At 42.5% G+C, this 13,463-nt stretch overlaps 1 protein-coding gene across 1 annotated transcript; it reads right to left on the reverse strand.

The window, feature by feature from the left end:
- Positions 1 to 1,188: 1,188 nt before the first annotated feature.
- On the reverse strand, positions 1,189 to 13,180 carry LOC110919133 (serine/threonine-protein kinase WNK2-like). The gene is made up of 3 exons (XM_035985397.1): positions 12,352 to 13,180; positions 1,648 to 2,030; positions 1,189 to 1,581 (listed from the first exon to the last, which is right to left on the reverse strand). The coding sequence occupies exons 1-3, from the start codon at positions 13,178 to 13,180 to the stop codon at positions 1,189 to 1,191; spliced, it is 1,605 nt and encodes a 534-aa protein (XP_035841290.1).
- Between the last annotated feature and the right edge of the window lie 283 nt (positions 13,181 to 13,463).

A 13,463-nucleotide genomic window follows, 5' to 3' on the forward strand; every position in this document is an offset into this window, starting at 1 on the left:
AACAATATCAACAACACGTCGGGAACACGCGTCATAACTTAAGCGGGTGTCAACACAAATGGCGTGAGCTCAAACCGAAGTTGGATCGGTTTAAAGTTTGCTTTGACCGTGTCCATGCGGGTGACTTGACCCACGACGATTGAGTTCAGATCGCAAAGATCGAGTACAGGCACGATGAGAATACGAATTTTAAATAGGTTCCCCACTTTAATATTTACCATACTTTGTAATTCTTTTTTATTTTTTAGGATTCAATAAATAAGTTTTTTTATTTTTTTGGGATTTATTAAGTATTTTTTTACTTTTTAGGATCCTCTTTTATGCAACTTTTTTTTAAATTAATATAACTTGTGTTATTTTATATAATTGTCAACTCTAAAAGAAACAAAAAAAAAATGGTAATCCTACGCCGGCCTGGCCATGCCGCTACCACACCCCACTTTTTTGGGTGTGCACACTGGTGGAGCCCATATCTACCACGTGTCGAGCAATGCTCCCAACCCAAACCCCTCCACACCCCATAGCCTAACTAGGGGTAGCTTTCTTTTATGATTTTTTACCCGACGTAGATTGAACCGGTGGTGTTACCAGTTCACCGTTCGAACCGGTTAAACCAGCATCAAAAACCAGATCATGGAAATATTAATATTAATATAAATATTTGATGATATAATAAAACAAAAAAATTAATATTAATTTAAAAAATGTTGTTATAAATGTTATGTGATTTTTTGAGCTCATATTTTAGGCCTATATCTTACTTTTAACCTAAATTAACTAAATCATGCCTCCTCACACATTCATTTTCCGAAACTCCGTCACAAATACAAACTGAACAGCGAGATACAAAAGCTTGACGGCATGAGGCATGCTTTACTTTTTCCATTCTTACGGGGTAGGGGCGGTCCATTATATCACCATCATCACTCGTCATAGCAAGTGATACACCACCGCCACTCCTTCTCATCACTCGTCAAATTTATAACGCGTCAAGTTTATCACGCGTGATGAATTGATTTGAATTCAGTTTTGTCTTGTTATTTTAATGATTTTGAATCTTTGATAGTGTGTGGTGAGTGATGGGTATTTCCACTAAAAACCATTACTGGTGATGGAATAAAGCTCGATGACATGACGGAAATTGATTGGATGTTGTGAGTGGAGTCAACGTACAGCAAAACAATCGAATCAAAGATAAATTTTGGCCGGTAAAAAATCTAACGAAACCCTTTCAACAAAAGGAGCAACTGCGGGTGCGGGTGCATCGTCATGAACACGGTCATGCTCTAATGCAGGATCAGGAGCAACGACTGGCTCAGGGGCCATGACAGGCTCCGGGTCAACAAAATCCATATCAAAATCAGTTGGATCGTCAAACAAAGGATCGATAGGGGCTACAGGCTCCTCTAGGGGCTGATCCAGGTGAATGAACTCAATATCCTGGTCAGGATCAAAACCAGGGGGAAAGACACGATCAAAGTCATCGTCAACCTCGTGATCAAACTCAAGATCGTGTGCGGGAGCAGGAGCAGCTGATGACGCCATGTCAGGGTCGGCGTCGTGAGAGTGATGCTGCACTCCCTTAGTGTGCAAAGATACAGACGCCACAGACTCAAATGAGTCTGGGACAGGTGAATGAACAGGAGCCTCCTCTGCAGGAGCATCAGCAATGGGTAAGATGACATCAGCAGCAATAGGTGCCCCGCCCTCAAGGTCAGTCTCAGGTGGGTCCTCCTCAAACAGATCGACATCGTCGTCAGAAACGACATCGAGTGGCATATCTACGACTGGATAAGCAGCAAGTGGTACAGGAGCAAGGATCACCGCAAGTGGTAAGTCCCCGACAGGAAGGCCATCAGCAGGCTCGGCTCCGACGTCAGGCAGCGCAAAGGGCTGGAAATCGGCGTCATCGGTACTGGTGGTGTCGGAAGTGTAGACCTCTCGCTCTGACGAAACTCTGTCATCTGATACTATCGCCATGGGATCTAAGGTGTCTGAAACTCCAGTGTCTGATGAAGAAGGCATGATGTCTGTAACACAACCACACATATGCACAAACAATTAACATATAATCAAATTAACATGTTAGTCACCAATAAGCAAACAAGTAATTCTCCTAGTCTCACTAGACCACCTTGTTCATCTTATGTTCAAGACTTTAAGTTATGTTCTTTAGTGTTCTTAATTTTTAACCATTAAATCATCTATTAACCACCATAAACAAGATCAAGATGATGATTAGAAACACTTACTACTAGCACAAGGCTAGGGAAGAAACAAGATGTAAATGTGGTGGATAAAAGAAATTTAGAGCGGTTCTTGAACTTTCGAGAGCACCGGGCTTGTTTGTGTGATCTCTTGCTCCTTTGGATGTACGAGAAATGTCACGACCCCCGACCCCATCTAGCCGGAATCGGTGTCGTGAGCAGTCCAGTGGTACCGGTGATTATTTTGAAAAACATTGCAGCGGAAATTTCATCAAGACCGTGAGTTAGGAAAAATATCAGAGTTTAGAAACACCGGATTTTATTTAAATGGATGGAATAAATTCCAAGTTTTACAAAGGTAGCTTTTAATGAAAACAATATTTCTTAAGTTGATTTAATTAATAAAATAAGCCACTTCTTGAAGTCCTTCAGTGTCGGATCCAATCCTTACTCCAATCTATTGTAATTACCTGAAACGCGTTTTAAAAAGGTTTTGTCAGCGGGAAATACTGAGTGAATTATTCTAGTTACTGGAAAATGACACATTTATTATAATTCACAGTGGTAAGATCTTTTACAATGTTTCTGATATCAACCAATCTACCCACAGTACTTTACCACTCGACCCATTGGCCCATACGTCCAATGGTGTCTGTGATTATGGTCATATCACCCAATGGCTGCCCCAATGGTGACGATTATCAAGTAATGTGCACAATACCCCACATACCGGCTGTAACTTGGTGATTACATAAACTTAATCACTGTAAGTTATAATTCTGAAAATAATTTGGAGTATTGTAAAACATTTAACAACTCACAAACGGTGAGAAAAGAGTTTGTAAAAAGAAGAATAACTCACATTGCAGATTTATTACGGATAGAATAGGATTTTAGCCCTGTTAACCTAATTTTAATAATAATGCACACAAAACAGGGTTAGTGATCAATACAGCAGTTACGATAACTTACGAGATCAAATTCTCACAATGAATGACAAAGTGCAATACTTCAACTCGTTTATCAAAATGACAAACGACAAAGTATAATACTTCAACTCATTTATCGAATTATCGACAAACGACAAAGTATAATGCTTCAACTCATTTATCGAATTATCGACAAACGACAAAGCATAACCCAAAATGGGCGGCACTTAGACATTCTTTGGATATATTGATCTCGGAGAATGAATCGTAATAGCGATTGAGTTATTACCCTGATTGCGGCAGCGATTCGAGATCTGTGTATGTTTGTGTAGTATATAGCTGATAACTCAGCGTGTATTTTGACGTTTTACGTCGTTTCAACTCTCAAATTCAAGTACCAGACACCCCTATTTATATACGAAATTTGACCCCCGTCGCGTAACGCGAGGGGTACCCCCATGGGCGTCGCGCTACGCGAGGGGTCACCCTACTTCATAGGGTAGCCCTTCGTGCATGTAGGCTGGATGAGTCGACAGTTTCTTAAAATTCGATTTTGACAGATAGTTATTAAGATAATTGTTGGCTAGGGTTTATCCCCCCCTGAGTTTTAGGGGCCCTGATTCTGATTCTGTTTGTTCTGGAAATTTTAGGGTTAGTGCAGAATTACTTGGGTGTCTCAACTAGGGTTTCCTATTGGGTAAATAAAATAATAGGTATGACTTTTGATAAAATAAAATAATAATAGTTTTGGGTAAATCACAAAAAGAGAATAAAATGGTGAGAAAAAGGAATGGACCCACTGTGAAATTTTAGGGTTCAATTAGAAAGACTCCTGGTATAAATTTTGGGTATAACTTTTAACCTATAAAAATATAATGCACTCGTGTTAAGTATAGTACTCCTAAATCAACCTTGTCCCGATATCCCGAGACCAAATCCCAACAACCTAGTCGGGCAGAGCCCTGAGGCTCAGATCAATTGGAAAGGGTAGCGGTGATCGGGGGTTACAATACTTAAAACGAAGCAACGCTTTTATAGTGTAAATAATATAAATAAAAACATATACATAGAGGGTGAGATTTCGAGAGACTGAAAGGAAATGGGATATGACTACTAGTATTTATAGCTGCATTCTTGCTTAGCTCCTACGAAAGTTCATACACGTAGATACTTGCTTTTAATGACACCTTTCATAAGCATAAGTCACAAGCACACATATTTACTATTAAATTTTTAAATTAAAATGTTTTATTCTTATCTTTTCACAAGACACGTATACATTCAATTTCAATTGACTGGAATTGTAAGTTATTATTATTATTTATATTTTATTTATAAAACGTATGTTTACTTGTTTAATGTAAATTTTAGTTTTATGATGATTATTATTATTTATTCTTTTTACATGAAAGCTACGTAACTTTTAAAATAAGAAAGTTTTAGTTTTTATTTTAATGTTATTTTATTATTATAATTAATTTAACTGCTTTACTTGTATAATTTCTAAAATATGACGTTTTTAGAAAATAATAGATATGTCATTGGAACCAGAATATTTTTGTCTATATTTGGGTCTAAGTTTTATTAAAATAAAGTAGGTTCAAATATCATATATTTTTATAATTATTATACGGTTCCTAGGCCCGTTTAGGTACTTCATGTTTCTAACAGTCGACTTACCCGTAGACTACCAGTCTACTAATATAAGTTTTCATATACTTTTATTTTATTAAACAGGTTACCCATATATAGCCCAATTAATTAATATAATATTTCAACCAACTATATAAAATAATGTTTAAAACTATTTGGGTGAATATTTATATTAAAAATAAACTAGTTACTAGTTACTAGTGGTAAATAAATTTAACCAAACCTTATAATTTATATGATAAAATTGGTATGTTACAAGAAATGAGTGAACAAAGTTTGGAAGTGGGTGTATGATGGTGGTGGAGTGGCGGCCGTGAGGTGGTTAGGAGGGAGAGAAGGATGTTGGTTGATGTTGTTTGAATGAGAGAGATTGATTATCTCTTGAATCTATTTATAAACCAAGGTAATGTTTGTTATGCAGGAATGAGAGGTGGAATGGAATGGATGATTACAAGGGAATGAAGAAAAGGATGTTTGGTTGGTCAATGAAATGGAATCACCCATTCCAAAAGCCATTCCATTCCCTCAAAATCATTCCTTCCACCCCCCATGTTTTTTTTCCATTCCATCCCCTCTTGCACCATTCATCAACAACACCACAACCCACCACCTTCGCCACAACCCACCACCACCACCCACCACCGACGCCATCGCCGCCACCCGCCACCACCTCACCCCGACCGCCACCCGCCACCGCCACCGCCGCCACCCACTCGCCACCGTTATCACCCACAGCTGCGACTAACCGCCGACGCCACTTGCCGCCGCCGCCCACCACCATCGTCGACGACACCACCACCGCCACCACCAACGGCCGCCGCCTCCGCCACCAACGGCCACCTCTGCTGCCACCCACCACCAACGACCACCTTGCCGCAACCACCACTCATCGTAACCGCCGCACCGCCACTCGCCGCCACCACCACCACCCATCGCCGCCACCGCCACCCACTACCGCCACCTATAACCACCCGCAATCACTACCAGCGGCCACCACCACCACTCACCGCTGATTTTATTACTCCGTTTTCTTGCCTATCAAACAACACACAATAATAATTCATTCCATTCACACATGGTAACCAAACAAGACATAGAATGGTAATGATCCATTGCATTCCCTCGTCCATTCCATTACCTCGTCCATTCCATTCCTTCGTCCATTCCATTACCCCATACCAAACAGACCCCAAGTCTTAACAATATCCATTATGTAATATGCTTACTAGATATCCAACATTATTCAATAAAATAATCAAGCAAAGGGAAGTGTGGGTCACCCTAAGGTGACCGTCGATTAGAGGGAGGGGGGGTAAGGGTTGGGTGGTGATGATATAGTTAGTGATTTGGTTGGAATCTAAAGGTTCTAGTTAGTAGCTTAAGTGTTTTATTTAATATAAAGGGTGTTCGGGGACCCTAACTAGCTCAGAAAAGTAAAAACAATGTCCTTGGCAATATTTTTATGTTCCGGGTAAAGTCCGGTTGTTCGGTTGGATATTGATCCGTTAAAGTGCTAAATAAAGCTATAAAGTGTCGTTTACATTATTTTTAGTGACACATTAAATTCCCGACACTTTGGAAAGTGTCTAGGACTATTTTACCAAGTTTTTGCACATTACTAGTTATGTTAAAAGCTGAATTTTCGTATGTAGTGCAGAATTTTGTAATTAAAGTGTATTTTAGGCACTTCCGGTCACTATAACTATCACCCAGTGACACAGTTTTATGATCCTCACCTCCCTACACTCCCTACTAGTGTAGTAATCTATTCCAGGCTCATACTGGCCTCAGAAACAATGTCTGTCTAGTGTTGGCAATGTCAGCATATTTACTGGGTTATCCGCTCACTGTGCTAACTGTGCTTTGTGCATCAAGTTTGTCACTAATGTTTTGTGTGTAATAAATGAAGTGACAGTAATAAAGTGTGATGCATGAGTATGTATGTATCAGAAAACAGAAAGCAATTTAGTCATATTTGTAATCAAGCACAGTAATTAAGCACTAATTAAATATTAATTAATTTATACGGATACCTGGATTTGTGAGGGTTGTCACATTCTCCCCCCCCCCCCCGTTAAGAAAATTTTGTCCCGAAATTTTAAGTTCTGCTTCTGGTTGCAGGGGTCTTGGGAAATAAATGGGGGTATTTCTCTTTCATTCAATCCTCACGTTCCCAGGTGTATTCTGGACCATGTCTTGCATTCCAACGAACTTTAACGAGCTTGACACTACTCCTGCGTGTTTTGTTTATCTTCCAATCCATAACCTCAACGGGTTCTTCGACAAAGTGGAGCGTGTCGTCAATATGAATCTCGTCTGCGGGCATGACAACTGTTTCTTGTGTTGGACTCTTCTTCAAGTTTGATACATGGAATGTATCGTGAACACCATTAAGTTCGGCAGGTAAGTCCAACTTGTACGCTACTAAACCAATCCTCTTCAGAATCTTGAATGGACCAATATAGCGCGGATTCAACTTTCCACACTTTCCGAAGCGTGCCACACCCTTCCAGGGTGATACCTTCAATAATACCATGTCTCCTACCTCAAACTCTAGAGGTTTCCTTCTTCGGTCCGCATAACACTTTTGTCGATTGCGAGCCGCCTTGATGCGTTCTCGGATCTGTGCAATCTTGTATGTGGTTTCCTGGACCACTTCTAGACCAACTAGCTGTCTATCACCTGCGTCAGACCAACAAATTGGTAATCGACATTTGCGTCCGTATAGCGCTTCGAACGGTGCAACTTGAATACTTGCGTGATAGTTGTTATTGTATGAAAATTCGACCAATGGTAGGTGAGTATCCCAACTTCCACCTAAATCCATAACGCAAGCTCGCAGCATATCTTCCAGAGTCTGAATCGTCCGTTCGCTCTGTCCATCTGTTTGCGGGTGAAAAGCTGTACTCAGATTCAACTGAGATCCGAATGCTTCTTAAAAGGACTGCCAAATCCTTGACACAAACCTTCCGTCTCTATCAGAGATGATTGAGAGAGGCACTCCGTGACGTGCAACGATCTCTCTCATGTATATCTCAGCCAACTTGCTCGTGTTATCTTTCTCTCTGATGGGTAAGAAGTGCGCAGATTTTGTTAACCGGTCCACTATTACCCAAATAGCGTCATGACCTTTTGGCGTTCTTGGCAACTTTGTTATGAAATCCATCGAAATTTGTTCCCATTTCCATTTGGGTATCTCAGGTTGCTGTAGAAGTCCTGAAGGCTTCCGGTATTCAGCTTTTACCTTGGTGCACGTTAAACACTTACTAACATAAACAACAACATCGCCTTTCATCCTAGGCCACCAATAATAATCCTTAAGATCTTGGTACATCTTATCCGCTCCTGGGTGGATAGAGTACCGTGACTTGTGAGCTTCATCGAAAATAACCTTTCTCAAACCACCAAACAGAGGAACCCAAATCCGTTTCATGAAACATAAAGTTCCTTCCTCGTTTGGTATTAACTGCCTCTCCATTCCACGGAGATACTCCTCTTCAATGTTCTTTTCCTTAAGAGCTTCTTTCTGTGCAGCGCGAATGCGCAGGGAAAGATCCGTCTGGATAATCATCTCTAGAGCCCTAACCCTTATGGGCTTGATCCTTTCCTTATGACTTAGGGCATCGGCGACCACATTCGCCTTCCCTGGATGATACTTGATCTTGCAGTCGTAGTCGTTCAACAATTCGACCCAGCGTCTTTGTCTCATGTTTAGCTCCTTCTGGTCGAATATGTGTTGCAGACTCTTATGGTCTGTGAAGATTGTACACTTAGTACCATATAAATAATGTCTCCAAATTTTCAACGCAAATACCACTGCGCCTAACTCCAAATCGTGTGTGGTATAATTTTTCTCATGAACCTTCAACTGGCATGACGCATAGGCTATAACCTTCTGGCGCTGCATTAACACACAACACAAACCTTGACGCGAGGCGTCACAATATACCACAAAATCATCTGTTCCTTCGGGTAGCGATAAGATCGGCGCATTGCAAAGCTTGTCTTTCAATAACTGAAACGCTTCTTCTTGTTTGATTCCCCAATCAAACTTCTTATCCTTCTGCGTGAGGGAAGTCAAAGGTTGAGCGATCTTTGAAAAATCCTCAATGAATCTTCGATAGTAGCCAGCCAAACCTAAGAATTGTCGAATCTCGGTTGGCGTCTTTGGAGTCTCCCAATTCTTGATTGCTTCGATCTTTGTGGGATCCACATGGATTCCATCTCCATTCACCACATGTCCAAGAAACTGGACTTAGCGTAACCAGAACTCGCACTTCGAGAACTTGGCATACAGCTTTTCCTTTTTAAGTAGCTCCAAAATGGCTCTTAAATGTTGTTCGTGCTCATCCTTCGTCTTCGAATAGATCAAAATATCATCAATGAATACAATTACGAACTTATCGAGGTATGGCTTGCAAACTCTGTTCATCAAATCCATAAAAACAGCTGGCACGTTTGTCAACCCAAACGGCATCACCAGAAACTCGTAATGTCCATATCGAGTTCTAAAAGTAGTCTTGGGAATACTTTCCTCTTGTATTCTCAGCTGATGATAACCTGATCGCAAATCGATATTCGAGTAGTAGCTTGAACCTTGAAGTTGATCGAATAGGTCATCAATCCTTGGCAGGGGATATCTATTCTTGATCGTCAACTTGTTCAGTTCTCGGTAGTCGATACACATACGGAAACTACCGTCTTTCTTTTTGACAAACAGAACTGGAGCTCCCCAAGGCGAGAAGCTTGGTCTAATGAATCCTTTGTCTAACAACTCTTGAAGTTGCGTCGACAACTCCTGCATCTCTGAAGGTGCAAGTCGATAAGGTGCCTTAGCCACAGGCGCGGCGCCTGGAACTAAGTCAATGTGGAACTCAACTTGCCTTTGAGGTGGCAATCCTGGCAAGTCTTCTGGAAAGACCTCAGTATATTCTTTCACCACTGGGATGTCTTCAATCTTCAGCTCAGCAGCTTCTTTATCCACGATGTGTGCCAAGAAGGCAACACATCCCTTCTGTAAACACTTTCGAGCTTTCAGGCAGCTGATGATTCTCAGAGGCGTATCGCGCTTCTCTCCGTGAACCACGATCGTCTCTCCATCTTCTGTTGGGATGCGAATGATCTTTTCGTGACAAACAATCTCAGCCTTGTTGCTTGACAACCAATCCATCCCTACTACCACGTCGAAGCTTCCCAACTTGACTGGTAGTAGATCCAAAGTGAACTCGCGTTCTCCCAGCTCAATTACACAACCTCTGACAAATTCATTTGCTTCAACTAGCTTTCCATTAGCCAGTTCAATTGAGTATGGAATATCTAATTTACTAGCAGCTAACCCAAGTATACTCTTAAATTCTAATGACACAAAGCTATAGTCGGCACCAATATCAAACAGAACAGATGCAAAGCGTTGATTTATAGTGAACGTACCAGTGACAACGTTGGGATCCTGGCGCGCTTCCCTTGCTCCAATGTTAAACACTCTTCCACGGGCTTGATTCAGCTTTGGGCATTCCTTCATGAAGTGCCCAACTTCTCCACAATTAAAACAGCCCGGTCCGTGACCATTACCACCTCCGTTCCCAGCTTGAGTGTTGTTTTGGTTGCGATTCCCATTACCAGCTTGATTCGCAACGTTTCCCCGGTTTCCATTTCCGCCGTTTCCTCCCTGCTGGCGGTTTCCATTTCCACCTCGGTTGTTGTTACCAAAACCCCTTCGGCCACCCTGGCCTGAACCAACCCAGCAGGTATCCTTCAAATGGCCAATTCTTCCACAAGTTTCACATTTTCTATTTCTACACGGACCAGCATGATGATACTGGCATATTCCACACTTGAGCAGAGTGCCCATGTAACCCTTTCCTTTATTCTCAACACCGGTTGCAGCCTTTGCCGGTGTGCTTGATTCACCTTTCTTGTTTGTGTTGCTTGTACCCTGCTTGAAGTTCGAGAATTTCCTTTTGTTATCCCCAGATGACTCCATATGAGTCTCTTTCTTCTTCTGTTCAGTATTCGAGAACTTGTTCAAGCGAATGGCTTCCTCAGTAAGAGCCACACTGAGATCAATGGCTTCTGTGATGGTTGCGGGCTTGGAAGTAGTAACCATACTCATAATCTGAGGTGCTAATCCCCAGATAAAGCGCTCAATCCGTTTGAACTCCGGTGTAACCATGTATGGCACTACGTGGGACAAATCGTGGAATCTCTGAACATACTCTGCGATCTTGGGACCTTCCATTTTTAAGTGCCAGAATTCAGTCTCCAGCTTCTGGATTTCAGCGTGTGAGCAGTACTTCCTTCGCATGAGCTCCTTCAGCTCATTCATGACATTGCATAAGCAGCAGCTTCACCAAGAGTTTGCACTTGCAAATTCCACCAAGATAGGGCTCCATCCAGAAATAGCCCTAAGATGTAGGTCACTTGTTGCTCGGGAGCACACTTGCTCATTCTAAGAATAGATTCAGTCTTCTCAGCCCATCTTACAAACGCAACAGCACCTCCTGTGCCGTCGAAGTTCACGGGTTTGCAATCGAGAAATTGCTTGTAAGTGCACCCTGCACATACGTTAGGATTTACAAATGGTATTAGCGAACGTGCTATAAATATCCAAATGTATCAAGGTATATCTCAAACAACTTAACATTACCATTAGGTGGATTATTATTGCCGTGGTTTTGAGAGATATTTCCACTTGTTTCTGCATGTGAAGCAACATACTGCGCGATAGCGGCAGCAATGATTCCTTGAAGTTCTGCCTCATTAGTGGGCATGCGCGGATCACGTCTTGGTGGCATCTTCTAAAAGATGTTTCACGTTGGTCAGGTCATAGTGAGTGAATAATATGGGTATGTAATAACATTCATCAAGTACATAACATCTCATGTTACAAATTAATCAAGCACATAACATCACATGTTATAGAATATAAACAAGCAATCCAACATCACATATAATGAGAATACTGTGATTGCGCTATCATAAACCAAGACCACAGTACAATGTTTTCAAGTTTTGTGACTGTATCATACATCAAAAGTGACTAAGGGCCACATCGCCCTTGTCTGATCTGTCTAATCAACTACAACAACAATCAAGAACTAAACATCAAAAGTAATGTCATCAAAATGCGGTCTTCAAGAAGCTGTATAGTCTGCACAATCGCGGTCGTCTCACCAAAAGTCTACCTGCGTCGAAACAAAATGCCTATGCTGATGGCGGAGGAGGAGGAGGAAAATGAGAGTAATACAGGCGACGCATATGTAACCAATCCTGCTCTAAAGCGCGACAGACGCGCAACAAATATGCTATCTGCTGCTCGGAAGTCCAAAAGCGAGCGTCTGAGTCGGGGGAAAGTGGACGCGGTGTGTGCGGTGCTGAAAATGGGGTCTGACAACGACAAGGTGGTCGCTGAGCTCTCTCCAGCTCCTGTATGCGACGGGTTAGTGCCTCCTGCCGTATCATCAATGATGTGAGTATGTCCTCCGTAGAATACCCAACATGGTATGGGTGATACGGATCAGACAGTGGCATGATAGGGGGCGTAGTCCATAGAAATGGCTCGCTAGACGGGGTGAAGGATGGTGCAGTAGATGTTGTAACAGTGGGAAACTGTGGTGTGAAGGGAAAAGGTGATGATAGCATGGGTGGAGCAGGAACAGGCGGCTGCCTAGATGACCCCTCTCCAGGACGCGGTGGCGGTATGTCCTGAAGGAACGTAACAGGAAGATATGTGCAATGAGCATCTGTGGTGTGTGGCGGAATCAGTGGGATATCAGTGGGTGCTGAAATGGGTGCTGAAACGGGTGCTAAAACAGGGGCTAAAACAGGGGCTGCTGGAGGTGTAACAGGTAACACGAATGGTGGGTAATCGTCATCGTCATCGATCCACCCGTTACGGGTGTCGGCGTAACGTGGATCTATATGGGTAGCAAAAGGTGCATGGTCGAACAGCACCGGCATAGGATCAGGAAATGGTGCAACAACAGGATCCTCTATCAAGAGTGGAGCGTCAACAGGATCATCAACAACATGATCATCCACCAACGGTGGAGCAACAACAGGATGATCGGCAATGAGTATATCATCAACAAAAGGAGCAACTGCGGGTGCATCGTCATGAACAGGGTCATGCTCTAATGCAGGATCAGGAGCAACGACTGGCTCAGGGGCCATGACAGGCTCCGGGTCAACAAAATCCATATCAAAATCAGTTGGATCGTCAAACAAAGGATCGATAGGGGCTACAGGCTCCTCTAGGGGCTGATCCAGGTGAATGAACTCAATATCCTGGTCAGGATCAAAACCAGAGGGAAAGACAGGATCAAAGTCATCGTCAACCTCGTGATCAAACTCAAGATCGTGTGCGGGAGCAGGTGCAGCTGATGACGCCATGTAAGGGTCAGGGTCGTGAGAGTGATGCTACACTCCCTGAGTGTGCAAAGATACAGGCGCCACAAACTCAAATGAGTCTGGGACAGGTGAATGAACAGGAGCCTCCTCTGCAGGAGCATCAGCAATGGGTAAGATGACATCAGCAGCAATAGGGGCCCCGCCCTCAAGGTCAGCCTCAGGTGGGTCCTCCTCAAACAGATCGACATCGTCGTCAGAAACGACATCGAGTGGCATATCTAGGACTGGATAAGCAGTAAGTGGTACAGGAGCAAGGATCACCGCA

Source organism: Helianthus annuus, chromosome 16 (assembly GCF_002127325.2).
Source record: "Helianthus annuus cultivar XRQ/B chromosome 16, HanXRQr2.0-SUNRISE, whole genome shotgun sequence".
NCBI classification, from domain to species: domain Eukaryota; kingdom Viridiplantae; phylum Streptophyta; class Magnoliopsida; order Asterales; family Asteraceae; genus Helianthus; species Helianthus annuus.

Bases quoted from the DNA above. Each gene is read 5' to 3' on its own strand.
- LOC110919133 (XM_035985397.1), bottom strand. From the start codon at position 13,180: ATGGCGTCATCAGCTGCACCTGCTCCCGCACACGATCTTGAGTTTGAT. The intron at 2,031-12,351 runs GCGAGCCATTTC...GTTGTGTTACAG, and splicing joins ACCATCCTTCACCCCGTCTA to ACATCATGCCTTCTTCATCA. The intron at 1,582-1,647 runs GCTCCTGTTCAT...TTGCACACTAAG, and splicing joins CTGATGCTCCTGCAGAGGAG to GGAGTGCAGCATCACTCTCA.